Source organism: Synchiropus splendidus, chromosome 16 (genome assembly GCF_027744825.2).
Source record: "Synchiropus splendidus isolate RoL2022-P1 chromosome 16, RoL_Sspl_1.0, whole genome shotgun sequence".
Taxonomy (NCBI): domain Eukaryota; kingdom Metazoa; phylum Chordata; class Actinopteri; order Syngnathiformes; family Callionymidae; genus Synchiropus; species Synchiropus splendidus.
This window is the reverse complement of record NC_071349.1, coordinates 16227185-16241452: the sequence shown is the minus strand read 5'-3', so window position 1 is coordinate 16241452 and position 14268 is coordinate 16227185. Positions and strand designations below refer to the sequence as shown.

Below are 14268 nucleotides of genomic sequence, written 5' to 3'. Positions count from 1 at the left end.
GCAGTGTAATGTCTGGGAGAAAGTCAACTGCTTAAATCAAATTTTGTATATATATATATATATATATATATATATATATATATATATATATATATATATATATATATATATATATATATATATATATATATATATATATATATATATATATATATATATATATATATATATATATATATATATATATATATATATATATAATATGAAGCTACATTTAATATGTATTAGAGGTTATTAGTTTTAAAAATAACATGTTAACTGTTTGGATTTTTTTTTCCCTGTTGGTGTTTATATCCGACCGTTCATTGATAACAGTCCAGTTTGGTGAAATCACGGCGGTTCTGGTTCCACTGGTTGGGTCCACACGGTTCAGGTAGGCCAACCTGCCCGGCCAATCACGGCGCGAGGCTGGATAATTGACAGTGTGCCCCCGCCCACCTGTCCACCTGTAATCCAATCCGAAGCCCCGTCGCGGGTTCAACCTTCCTCGGTTAGCAAGAGTTGCCCCCAAAAAGCGAGAAAAGCCGACAAAACCCGTTCGCTCAGTAGGGGACGCGTTGTTTGTTGCCGCGGCCCTCATCCAGTGTTGGCGGCGCGGACTTTTCAACAGCAAAGAAGACGGATCGGATTTTCAGTACCAACTAGAAAGTCCAGTTCGACCGAGATGTCACAGGAGCATGACAAGTAAGTTGCCCTGGCGAACCAGAACCACAAAACAAGCCGACACTTTCAGCTTCTAATACCTATTTCTGGGATTTATTCTCTTTTATTGAAAAAAACCTCGAAGCAGCTGGTGGATCCCCAAACTCCCCTGATCTACAGCTGATCCATTTTTTCATTTTTGTTTTTTAACAGAATCAAATAATACTCGTGTTTTTCTTGAACTTTTCTTCAGTGCGTGTCTTTACTTTCCCACGTTCACCTGTCGTGTTCAGGCCTGCACAGGTGTATCTCACCTGTCGTGCGAGTGGAAGCGGCTGTTAGAATAAAAACTGTCCCGTGATCGCGATGGGCGGTTTAGTGTTTGATTTTGCTCTGAGCCTTAACAGTTATATGCATAGTCATAACGATGTTTGTTCAGGAGAAACAGCGAAAACTGCCTCTTTCGCTCGGCGTGTTTACATTTTGACTTTTCCACCCGGAGCGCTTCTGCCGCGGATCGAAATGTATACGTGTTTTTCATACAAATATGAGCAGCGCTTTGCATGTGTGACACGTTTTTAAGGGCAATGACAAGGAGACTTTTGAGAGGAATGAAATATTACACCTGCTAGGCGTTGGCCTGTCGACTGACAATGTAAGCAGGAATGGTGCTGCATGAGGATTATTCCCATTTTAAAGTATCGAGAACTGCCGCCTTAAGAGTGATGCTTCAAAACTTTACAGTAAACTTTGAATTCTTTTTTTTTTTTTTAAGAGAATAAAGCCATAAATAAGGGGTTCTTTTATACAACCAGCACAATTAGATATAGGATTACTAATGGTCAGTTTGAGGTGTGTTTGTTGTAGATACTCGGCTTGTAAACTGAGCTTGTCATAATGAGCATGTTGTGCCAAAGTATTAGTTCGATTTAGGAGGATTTGAGGGGTGTGGAGCTGGTTGTCTTGATGCAACTCATTAGAAGAACTTCAGTCTTGTGATTAGACTTAACACGTCTGTGTCAATAAAGGCTGTGCAAACAATGACATCTACGCTAATTTGCTTTTTGAACGCTCACTATATCTGGTGCTAAGGTGTGGCGCGGTTGAGGTGGACTCGAGCGAATAAGGAGACGTTGAATATCCAGGGTGTCTTTTCCAAGCAGGAACTTGTTTCGCGACAAAAACATCAGATCGAAAAACGCAGGAATGTGGCCGAGTCAGGTGTGTCGTTTACGGTCAACTCCCAGCCAATGAGGTTGGAGCCAGCCAGCCGACACACCGGACCAGCCTGTAGAGCATCTTTTCTCAAGGACCGTTCCGTGGCTGAGATTTCGTTGCACAATCTTTGAAAAGCTTGAACAACAGGTCCTGCAGATGAAGAACATTGACGATCTGTTTCTTGCGAACCTGTTTGTCTGTTCTGACGGAAGCCGTGATTGCAGGTCTTTGTTGGAAACTCTTGAGAAGGCGGTCGGATTCCCAGCAGAGCATGGCTCTTGATGTACTCAAGTTCAGATTTAATGGCCAGTAATGACCTTGTTTAGCACTCCAGTCCACTGGGTCACGACAAACACCCTCACACCGCGTGATATATCAAATATGAAGAAACCATTTCCACCCACAACTTGGTGTCCTGCACTCAAACCTCACTCTTGATAAGATCCACTGAGATTGAAGACGTTTATTTTCAGGAAGTAAATTATGAAAATGATATTGGGCATGTGTACATGCTTATTTACACCAATTTCTTTTATTTCTTTTCACCCAAAATGGTTGCACTACTTATATTTTATCGACATAATCCCATTATTTCTTTTGAAACATTTGAAATTGTGTTCATAGCAATGCACTCAACTGGACAGTGGGGGGCAGTACAGCTTACTTAACTGGAAACAAGTGTGGAGCTCACATACTTTAGGAGCTTCCTGGATCCACGTGGTTATTCAGAAGAACATCAACATTTTATTTTTACATTTTCTATCGTATTAATTCAATTATATAAAATAATTGTGTTGGAATCCGTTCATCTGTTTTGAGTTATTTCTACTAACAGGCCAATAAACATGGCACAGGCAAAATTAAATCTTGATTTTTTTTCTAATAATTTCTGATCTTTATTGTTTTAAATAGATTTATTTGACAGTTTAGTTAAATGATAAAGATATAGATCTAAATAATTACTTTTATTACCACATTTATTTTGCTCATCACTACTTGATCATATAAAGTTGTATTGTTACAAAATTTTAAAAAACAAAACATTAAAAATGAAAAAAATTGCCTTATATTCACCAGTATGGAAGTGCACCATACCATGATGTACATGGAAAAAGTCACGTGACTTGTACGGCTTTTGTCCTACAGGTGTCCTACGCCGACACATATATTTGTGACCTCTGTCTCAGACAACAAATTCTAACATACTCCACTATCCATTTCAGCAAGCGTGCGGTCCTGGTTCTGCAGAACGACCCGGGCTACGCAACCCAGCGCCGCTCCTTCACTACGGAAGATGAGGCGTGGAAGTCCTTCCTGGAGAACCCGCTGACTGCTGCCACCAAAGCTATGATGAGCATCAACGGGGACGAGGACAGCGCCGCCGCCCTGGGCCTTCTCTACGACTACTACAAGGTTGGTGGGCGGGGTCTGCGTCGGTGCCGAGCATATGTGAGGCAGCAGCCTGTAACTGATCCAGTGGCTGTGAGGGACAGCAGGACGACTTGCTTGTTGGATGTGATGTGGTCAGGCGCTGAGCGGCTGTGTTTACACTCCCATGCAGGTGCCCAGGGAGAAGAGAACAATACCACAGAACAAGCCAGACGTTCTGGTCTCTGATGTGGATCAGAACAAAAGGTGAGTGGCAGTCCTCATCTTAAACCCCCTCATGACCCGCAATAATATGAACACAGTTTTAGTCTCAATAATGGAGGCTTCATGGCGTGTGAGGGGATAAAGTTGGGACCAGTTGGTGGAACTTATATTCCTTGTGTTAACAGGCATCAGCTCCAGGCAGCTCACTCCATCGCGCCACTCCAAGAAGGAGGCATGGAGAGTCGGATCCAGGTGCTGAAGGGGCCGTTCAACATCCTGCAGCTGGCCCAGGACAAGAGAACCCAGTTCGCGCCTCCAGGTGAGTTGACCTTCTGCCGCATGGCCATCGTAAAAACGGACCTCAAACTCATCGTCTTCCGCTTCAGACACCACCGTCACCGTCTCCATCGCCGCTCTGCCGACGTACTCGCCGGTCAAGACCGAGGTTCCCGCTCACGGCTTCACCGTGACCGTGCCCAACAACTGCGCCGAAAGCGACGGCCACGTCGGCGTGTTCGACCGGCAGCTGCCGCACAGCTCGGTCCAGTTCAGCCCCAGCACCCAGTCCCGCACCCCACCAGACTCCACCTTTTCAGAGAGTTTCAAGGACGGTTCCCAGGAGGCGAGTGTTTCCATCCCACACACACACACACACGACACACACCCCCACATGCTAAATCCTCCCTGCCCGATACCCCGCACCTTCCCCCACCACTTCCCCACTGTCTTCTCTCTCACCCTCCCTGCAGACAATAGGATATTCACCTGATCCCAGTGGTGGGCTCAACCTTCCCTGCTTTTATTTGAACATGCCAAAATAGCGGCCAGCGTGTTATTATGCTTTTGTCTCACTAACACAATAAAGTTCTGCACCGTTCCCCAACAAAAGCCACGGCTCTTTTTAACCTGCGGGGGATTTACCACAGGAAAGAGTAATGCTGCAACACCCCCCTCAATCCCCCGCCCCCTTTAATAGAGGACGGACAAATAGAGAAGCCTACATAATTATCATGTTGAGTAAAACTTTATTAAAATTACAAGCACTGTTGGCGCCGTGAGTCAAGCTGACCGCGACCAGTTTAAAGCAAATACTTGGTTTCCTTAAAATGATGTTGCATTTTTTTCTTTTTACTAAATGTTTATCATAATATTATTATTATTTAATAATAGCTATATTATACTGGGGATTTTTTTTGTTCTAATTTTAATTTTTGTCCAATTTTTATTTAATTTTCTTAATTAAAAAATATCCTATTTTACAGTTTTTTCCCATTTATAGCTTACTATTTTTATTTATTATAAGATACTTATGGAATAATAATTATATTCAACTGATTATATTTTTATTCTTTCTTTATTACTCTAATTTTCCTTTTTTATTCATTTTTAATCTGTATTTTCCATTTCGCAAATAAACAATTAATTGTACAGTAGTTTCCTATGTATATTGGTAAATATTTTATTATAGTTACTTAATAATAAATGTGTAGTTATTTATTTATTTTATTTTTTCTAATTTTCCTTTTTATCAAATTTTTACATGCAATTTTCTGAATAAAAAATATTATCTATTACACAGTATATTTTTCATGTATTTTCTACAAAATACTTTGATTATATTTGAATTATTTAATAATAAATACCCAATGTTTTCCCCTCCTTTTTTATTTCATTATTTTTTAACTACTACAATTTTGGATTCATCGAATGAATACATTTTCCAGGAATTTTTGGCGACGGCGTGCAACATGATGATTCATCACTTTTAAACTCAGACATTTTAACTCTCTGTGTTGTGGCGCAGGTCTTCTCCTTCCCCGGGGATCTCCAGTTACGTATGGCCTCCATGACGCCTGATGACTACACCGGGTTTGACACGGTGCCGGGGTAAGTCTTGCTCCTGGCGGTCCACCGCCACACCGCCATTCAGCTTTGACACCATCCTGTAGAAAGACTCCTTTCTTGTGGGAGTCTCTGGGGAGACACCAGACTCTGCTGTGTAGCAGAGACACAGGTGTTATCAGACCTCCTCTGTCAACAGCCCTGATTTTAGGTCATGATTTCCACACTTGCCGAATGAAGCGATGAGTTCTAAACAAAAAAACAATGTTCTGTGTTTATCTGTAGGAACAATTTTGAGTACTCACTCGAGGCTTCCAAGTCTCTGCGCCAGAAGACGGGCGACGGGACGATGACCTATCTCAACAAGGGGCAGTTTTATCCCATCACCCTCAGAGAGATCGACAACAAAGGAATTCAGCAGCCCATCACCAAAGTTCGGGTAAGAATCAGCGACTTGAGGCGCTCAATATAAAACGCAGCTCGATGTAACAGATGTTTTTCCTTCTGCCAAACGACAGAGTGTGGTGATGGTGGTTTTTGGTGAAGAGAAGTGCAGAGACGATCAGCTCAAACACTGGAAGTACTGGCACTCCAGGCAGCACACGGCCAAACAGAGATGCCTTGATATCGGTGAGCGGCTGGATTTGAATCTACGCAGAAATAAATACATATTTCAACACTACGACCTTTATTCTCTTGTTAACATTTGTTTTTTCCCCCACATATTTTACATTCTTTTTTATTTTTAATGTTTTAATGTAATGTAATGTATTTATTTATTCTGTTTTGGAGTTTCTATTTTCATTTTCAAATTCACCAATATATCTGCATAATTTTTATTTTAGTTTATTATATTATTGTAGTATTTTCTTGTGCTAATTTTAGTGGTTTCATTGATTATTTTATTATGTATTCTATGTGTGTTATTTCATGAGAATTGAAGGACAAAAATCTAGCCATGCATTGAATACATTTTGTTATTTATTTTTTTGTTTCGTCCTTTAAAAAAAAAAATCCTAATATTCCCAACCCAAATCAATGGGTTGAATTGTGTGTACCAAATTTTTTAAACACTCTACAGGCAATATTTTTTTGGGAAATGTATTTGACATTCATTTTATTTTTATGAAGAAAAAAAATCACTCAGTTCCATATATTATAAGAAAGATATTTCGCTGTTGAAATCGACATGTTCATATCTTGTATTAACATGTCCACTTTCTCGGCAGCTGACTACAAGGAGAGCTTCAACACCATCGGCAACATCGAGGAGATTTCCTACAATGCTATTTCCTTCACCTGGGACACCAACGAGGAAGCTAAAGTAAGTTTAAACACAAACTTCATTCTCGAACATCGCGGTCTATTTATTTATTTGGCTGTCGTACAAACCCGTTCCATGTTCTCCTATAGACCTTAAAAGCAACTGTTTACTGCTCTAATACCGACGGCACACATTTGTCAGCAGTTATCCTGTCATTTGTTTGAGTTTTGCATGTGTTTACGAAACAACAAAAAGTGCTGGCCGCACACAATTTCAACTGGTTTGACCTGACAGCGGTGTGAATTTAGCGGGGTGTTTTTCATCTGCAAAACACTGTCGTAGAATGCAGTATAACAGGTGACGCAAGAGGGAGCTGATCCCTCGCACCCCACCAGCCTTTGTTTTCTGCTTACCTCTCATTGTGAGATGGAAGAAGTGTGTACAAACAAATGAAGCGACAACATGGCGCCCTGCACTCCTGAGTCGTGCCGCTCTCTCATGAACACGTGAACCAGGATGTGGGTCTAACTGTTGCATGACTGGAGGCCTGAGTCCATAGGATGTTCATCCTTGTGTGTGTGTCTTTGTGAGCGCCTCCCCCGCCGGCGTGTTTGAGTCTCTCTTTAGCATGAATGTTTGTGTGCCCCTGGATCATTTCCCCTGAGGCACCTGTGCTTTTCCCAGCCAAGTTATTACATCGCAAAGACATATTTTCTTCCTTTTTTTATTTTTTTGACAAGTAAATAGATAACAGCTCAGAATGCCTGAAATAAAATAAATTTTATCTGAAATGTTCTGCATGTTTATACTTGACCTAGATCTAAACAACATTATGATAACTATGATTGCTGTTCTCTTTGAATTTACATCATAAATATACTTAAAAATATTAAGTTTTGAATTTAAAACATTCTTCCAGATATTATCAACGATATTGATCCTCGGACTGCTATAAAATATTACCATTATTTACTAAAACTAATCTGACAAATAAACATTAACAACATACACACTCGCCTTTGACATAACATCACAAAATTAATTTTAACAAAATACCGACCATTTCCCTTCTCCAGCCGACACTTGCGGTAACTCAAATCGACCGTTAGAGGGCAGTGGACAACACTAAATAAAAGCGAAGGCCGCTTGAAAGCGACGCTCCTGGTCAAAGGTTGTGCGAGTCTTTTACTGTGAAATGACCTGACGAACTCTTCTCTCTGTCTGTCTCCCCGCAGATCTTTATTTCTGTCAACTGCCTGAGCACAGACTTCTCCTCCCAGAAGGGCGTGAAAGGCCTCCCTCTCAACCTGCAGATTGACACTTACAGCTACAACAACCGCAGCAACAAACCCATCCACCGGGCCTATTGCCAGATCAAAGTTTTCTGTGACAAGGGGGCGGAGAGGAAGATCCGGGATGAGGAGAGAAAGCAGTCCCGCCGGAAAGGGAAGGTTACAGATATCAACCCCGGGCTTCCCTGTGAGTCACTCTGGGGTGTGATATTGGCCTCATTTTTACTATATATAACTCTCATTCCTTCTGTCTATAAACTCCTAAAAAGTATGAATCTAGAGATTTTCGTTGTTGTTGAAATGCAACACCTTTAAAACAGCTTGCACCAGACATGGCCCTCGACTTAAAAACAGGAGATTTTACACACAGTCCAGAACATATCTCCTTACATGGTCATGCACCTCAGGCAGTGCATGTTCATGAGACACCCAGTGATGCATTGTTTAAAGAAGAACATGCAGGTCCTAGTAGTACTCTAGTGATGGAGTTTTTGTTTTGGTGCAACTTTAACATGTGTTTTAAGGACCATAACTTTGAAGAGCATCTTGTCAATTGTGTCTCTAAGATCCTAATCCAGTTACTAAACATCGTGTGTTCGGCTTCTCTCCCGACAGACGTGGACGTCAAAGTCCCTATTCTACAGAAACGCAACGACGTGACCATCTTCAAGATGATGACGGACATGGAGACGCAGCCTGTGCTCTTCATCCCAGACGTTCACTTCTCCGCGTTCCAGCGACATGTAGGTTTCTCTTTGACAATATTTTAGACACAAGCTGTCGTAAACCTAAATCCAATTGTGAGTGGAAGATTTTTTCCATGCAGGTTGGTTTATTTGCTACTTGTATAACAACTAATATCACAATATAGTCTCTATATTACTGATGGGTAGATGAGGTATCATGAAAACGTGTTGAAACATTGTCCTAATTTTTGGAGACCACTAGATGGCGCTGTTGGTTTAGAAAGTTTCATCGAATTGTTGTTCAAGTCCAAACATTTTACAGTGTACAGCGCCGTCCGGTGGCCTCTGAAAATCAGGACACCGTTTCATGAAACATCATCTACTCGCTGAAGAAGCTTCATGAAACGCTGTGCTCATTTTCACAGCTCAGCAGGTGGCGCTCTCACTTTAAAAATTGACATGAGTTTTCATTGGCCTGGTTCCATCTAGTGTTCTCTGAAAAGGAAGGCACTGTTTCATGAAGCTTCATAAGCCCGTCACTATCATCTGCCCATCCTTAGTCACTACATATGTATGTGGATACAAGTATCTTTGTATTGTATAACAACCAACATTCATAATCTGTTAATACAGATGGGAAAATTAAGTGTTTTTGACACCAGATTTTCCAATTTATATCTCAAAAAGTTTATTTTTAGCTCTCTCAGTTATTCAGGTCACTGAATAGTCTGTTGATCCAGCCTCACCAGGGAACCGATGCAGATGCATTGTAAATCATGGAACACTTTTGTTTATGACCTGTAACTGACTGGAAGTGTCAGCGTGACCTGAGTCAGTGTGAGGGAGGTTTGATAGCAGTTTAAGATAATAGCAATAAAACATCTGCCCTGTGTTCACGTGTCGCAGAGAGGAACCTGAAAACAAATACTTTCTGCTGGTAGCACAGGTGCTTTATCGCAGCTAACCTACAGCAGACTGCACGGACTCTGACCTGCGGGGACACGTCACGCGTTTCATGGCATTTATTTCACATTTAAAAAAAGGTTTTGAACTTGAAATGTCAAGCCGACACCGATTGATCCAAGCAATGTTTTATTGTTATTGATCGTTACAATAATCACGGTATTTGTTATTTTGGAATCTGGTGTGGACTTCAGCGCCAGCTGATGCTGAAAGATATTTCTGTCCGTGACATTGAACCTTGCTGAACTCCCGGTGGCAGGGCTTTCTGATAAACTTCAGTATGCTGGGCTGCTGCCCGGAATAGAAATCTATTATCAGCCAGGACGGAGATCAATATCTGGATTACATGGCAGGGTTTTAAAAACAAATACAAAAAAAACATGAAAAAAATAGATAAAATTAAATTTAAAAAAACTATATTATTATTATTATTATTATTATTATTATTTAGACGTTATTTTTTAAAATTTATTTTTAAAATTCTGCCATGTCATTCAAATATTGATAGAAAATAATACAAAAAATAAATAAATAAATTAAGCAGCTACTCATTGACCTGGTTTATAAAATGTCATTTCGAAATGCAACTTGTTGTGAAGAATAAACAAATTATAGATCTATAGAATTATTAAATGTGTCATTATTTAGAAGTATTTTCCCTCTATTAGGGACAATAACAGGCGTTTTTGTGTGAGTGTATGTGTGTTATCTATCCATCCATCTATCATCTTATTATTCTTTTTTTTACACTATTAAAAAAAAAGTTTCACTCTTGGTTCATTCCGCTGTCGACTGCTGTTTTCTGTTTTTCTGTTTCACAAAGCCTTTGTTGGCAATTAATTGTTCCCAGTCATAATCTTCTGTTAATTTCTACCTTCTGTTTTTCTTGCAGCCGTTTGCAGAAGAAGGCGAAGACAGGTGAGTGAATTTCACGCTGTCCTCCTTCAGCTATAGCTCATAGGCGACCTTTGACCCCTCCCCGTAAACAGCAGTGCAGGGTTCAGACGTGGTTTCTAGGAAGCGGCGGCCAGGCCTCTGCGTGCTGGCGGGTCATGGCGGGCTCCCAGCTGATGACTTGTGTGTGTGTCTGCGTGTTTACAGCTCCGGCCTCAAGAGATTACCCTTCAGCGACGACGAGTTTGGGTCGCCGCCAAACAAGATGGCCAGGATGGACGAGCCTAAGAAAGGTGCGTGAGTGGCGTTCACATGCCGGTCAGGGGGGCGTGAGTTCAGGGGGGGCACTTCTGCTCTGACGGCGTGTGTCACAGGGGGCACGTGCAGCGCTCATGTGCGTACGTGGCTGTGGTTTCCACCCCTCTCCCAAACACACTCAAGGCCTCCGCTGCAGTGGCCTCAACCTCCACCAGCAAAATACCACAACAAAATACCACCGATCTCTACGAGCGCACACGTGCAAACAAGAGTGCCCTTTACCCTGCATGCTCCTCTCATGCCTTCAGTCGGTGGTACTGTTCAAAGTCCCTCTGTTTTGCAGCATTTAGAAAATCACTTGAAAGTAGAGTGGAAATAAACCACTATTTTGGTGTTTACAGATTATTTTTTGCCATTGCATCACATGGTTCATGCCTAAAGTTGTGGAATCCCACTCTAAATTGTCTGCTTTTTCTCTGTTTCCTTCATGAATGTCTGAGGCTCTTGTTTGTCCCCACAGTGCTGCTGTACGTGCGCAAGGAGACAGAGGAAGTGTTTGACGCCGTCATGCTGAAGAATCCCACGCTCAAGGGCCTGGTGGAGGCGGTGAGTTGCAGCCTCTCATGGAGGAGTCTTGATATTCAACTCCTGAATATGCTGCTACATAACACATGGTGCCGTGCACGAGATTGAGCTTTGGCATCTGACATCCTCCTCCTAAAGAGGCCCAGATTAAATGTTTATTTCTCATGTTTTCCAGATTTCAGAGAAATATGAGCTGCCTTTGGAGAAAGTTGGCAAAGTCTATAAGAAGTGTAAGAAAGGGTAAGTTCATCGCCTGTTTACGTTTATTTATACCAAACTCCTCATAAGAGACATATTTTTTGTCAGATGAAAGTGAAAAATGTTAGATAGAATCAGGAAAATGTGAATTCAGTAGCCAAAAAACGCAACAATTGGCCACTTAATAATGACCACCTGTATTACTGTGTGCTGTTTTTAATAAGAAAATAAAAAGGTGATCTAAAAGATAATAAGTAAATTAATGGTTTTATTATTTTCTTTAGGCTTCTTGGAAGATCATGAGCTAAATTAAGGGTGTAGTTCACTTCATAATAAGGTTTTTACCATGAAACTGCCTTTGTAACACTAAAATAAATATTAGAAATTAAACTAGTACCTAGAAAATTTGTGCATAATTTGGCAGGTACATGAACAATATTTTGACTTATGATTGTCATGAACTATTAATAATGTTTATGGTTATTACTTGGTAATTATGGTGCTGTTTAGAGTGACCTTTTGGTGACTATTCCAGGGTAAATCGAGTGTATCTTAATATGGTGCTACAAATAAGAAGCGTAGTGTCAACAACCCTCTCCTTGTTTTTCTCCAATTGATCCAGAATTCTGGTCCACATGGACGACAACATCATCAGGCACTACTCCAATGAGGACACTTTCCAAATCTCCATGGAAGAGCTGGCAGGCATGTACAAACTCACCCTCACTGAAATCTGATTGGACGAGACGGGACGGGATGATGGAATAAAGATGGACGGCTCGGTGGTTTACACGTCACAAGTCATGATTCGGTCGGATCGTGTTGTAAATAACAGTCAATTGGTATTTAAACAAACAAAAAAAAAGCCATGGCTCTTCAGTACCATCAGTTTTGGTAGTCGAGTTCCCTCAGTACCTCTGTACCTCATGCTTTGTTAGCAGCAGTCGTGACTTAAGCCATAGCACTGATGATTGCAGTCTGACCAGGGGTGAAAGAAGTTCAGTGTATTAAATGATAACGTGGCAGTATTTAGTGTTCATCATGAGGTTTCCACAACATTGTGTAAATGTTTCTTGTATTATTAAGACACACGTTTTGTGATTGCGACGGCAAAAATGTCCTGTGAGCCGTGGCCTCTTTGTAAGTATTATGGATTTTATTGAGACAAAAATACACCTGCTAGAGTAGTTTCCAAGTGTAAAAATTCACTGTTTTGAAAGCACAATGTGAAAGGAAAAGCCATGTGTTGCCATAATTCAGTTTTGAGTAAAATAATTGATAAAAAAAACGAGTTTAAAGTGATTATTAATGTAAATATCAAATGGAAATTATGAGAAAAGGCTATAAATGAGTCCTTTTTTGTATCTCAGTACTTATTGTGTATATATTTATTAAGAATGGATGTGGGTATTGTTTTTTTACTCCGTATATATCCAGATTTCTAATAATATAATGTCTTTTTTGTTTGTTTTTTTTTTTTGTAAGAATTGATTGTTACATTCCGCAGCAAATGAGTTTGGAATTGCTGTTACATTCTTCTGTTTTGTAATGATCTGAATGCACAAAGTGCATAATAAAATCTGTTTTGCTTCTCAGAAGTGATTTCGTTTTGTTCGAAAAAATTGTCATTTCATTTTAATTGCGTAACCGACGGCGTGTGCGAGTGTCGCAGATGTTCCGACTGAAACTCAAACACTTGGTGACAGATTACGCTCGGTGTGAAATCTGACCTGTGAATCACACCTTTGCACCAGTATGACATCATCGTTGCCACAATAAAGTTTGGACAAGCAACAAGAACTGATAAGCTCCACCAGGAAACACTATAAACTCCATATGGAAAATCGCTGCCTCTTAGATCCACTTTAACGTTTAATATCCCAGATGGAAAACATGGTCGGGAAATATTTTAACCAAAATTACTTTCGTTTTACTCAAGTTTTGAAGCCTAAGTTGCTGTTTTGAAAGGCATTTGTTAAGATATCTTACTAAGATTTGTTCTATTGTACTAAGTGGTTTAAACACATTTGCAATAGTAAAGACCGAGGTAACAGAGAGACAGATATAATACAGATAAATGACTTACTGAAGGTTTTATAATTCATTCCCCTCAAAGCAGCCTCTTCTTCACGTCTTTCATGAGTATCATTGGCAAGCACTCAGTAGCGCAACTGCCATCTGCTGCCCAGTTTTACTCATTGCACTTGGAATATTTAACATGAAACATGCTAGAATACGTGTAGTATAATGATTTTGGGTGGAAAATTATGGGTTTTACAGAGATGCACTACCTTTCTATTTTTTCCTTTTTGAAATAGATCTCTTTACGGAAACTTGTGTATCACGAAGTCATCCACAAGCGACGTATTTTACCGGTTGAATTTAGTCTCAATTTTCTTTCTTATATACTTAAAAAAACAAAACACACACAAAACTCAACTGAATATTAAGTAGGGCAGTGATGACCTTAGTACTTTGCCAGTCAGGATCATGTTTGTGTACTTCTCTCACTGCCGTCCCTACTTCATTCTTCAATGGATTTTGTGATTATTGATATTTTTTATCATGCTCGGATTAAAGGGACTCACAGGGGTGAAGCTGAGCATGGAAGATAAGTGACAATTTAACTGCCACACCAACACGCTGCCCTGTTGTCCCGGCCATCTGCTTTGCTTTTTACAGTCCCATCATCACTGTCCTTTCCTCTGAATCCATCTCCTGTCCTCGCTTCACCCCACACTGGCTGCCAGGATGCGTCTGCCCCTCCTTCTGCATGAGCGACTCGCCCGAGAGCAGCTCTGATACGCAGCTCCGGAGACATATGGTGGAATTT

The 14268-nt window shown here is 40.6% G+C and overlaps 1 protein-coding gene across 1 annotated transcript; it reads left to right on the top strand.

Annotated features, from left to right (window-relative positions):
- The first annotated feature begins 536 nt into the window (after positions 1-536).
- grhl1 (grainyhead-like transcription factor 1) lies at positions 537-13011 on the top strand. The gene is made up of 16 exons (XM_053846018.1): positions 537-684; positions 3084-3273; positions 3422-3495; positions 3639-3772; positions 3840-4075; positions 5258-5340; positions 5581-5734; positions 5814-5925; positions 6525-6619; positions 7795-8038; positions 8467-8594; positions 10393-10418; positions 10602-10687; positions 11173-11258; positions 11413-11477; positions 12058-13011. The coding sequence occupies exons 1-16, from the start codon at positions 665-667 to the stop codon at positions 12170-12172; spliced, it is 1848 nt and encodes a 615-aa protein (XP_053701993.1). The 5' UTR covers positions 537-664; the 3' UTR covers positions 12173-13011.
- The last annotated feature ends 1257 nt before the right edge of the window (positions 13012-14268 follow it).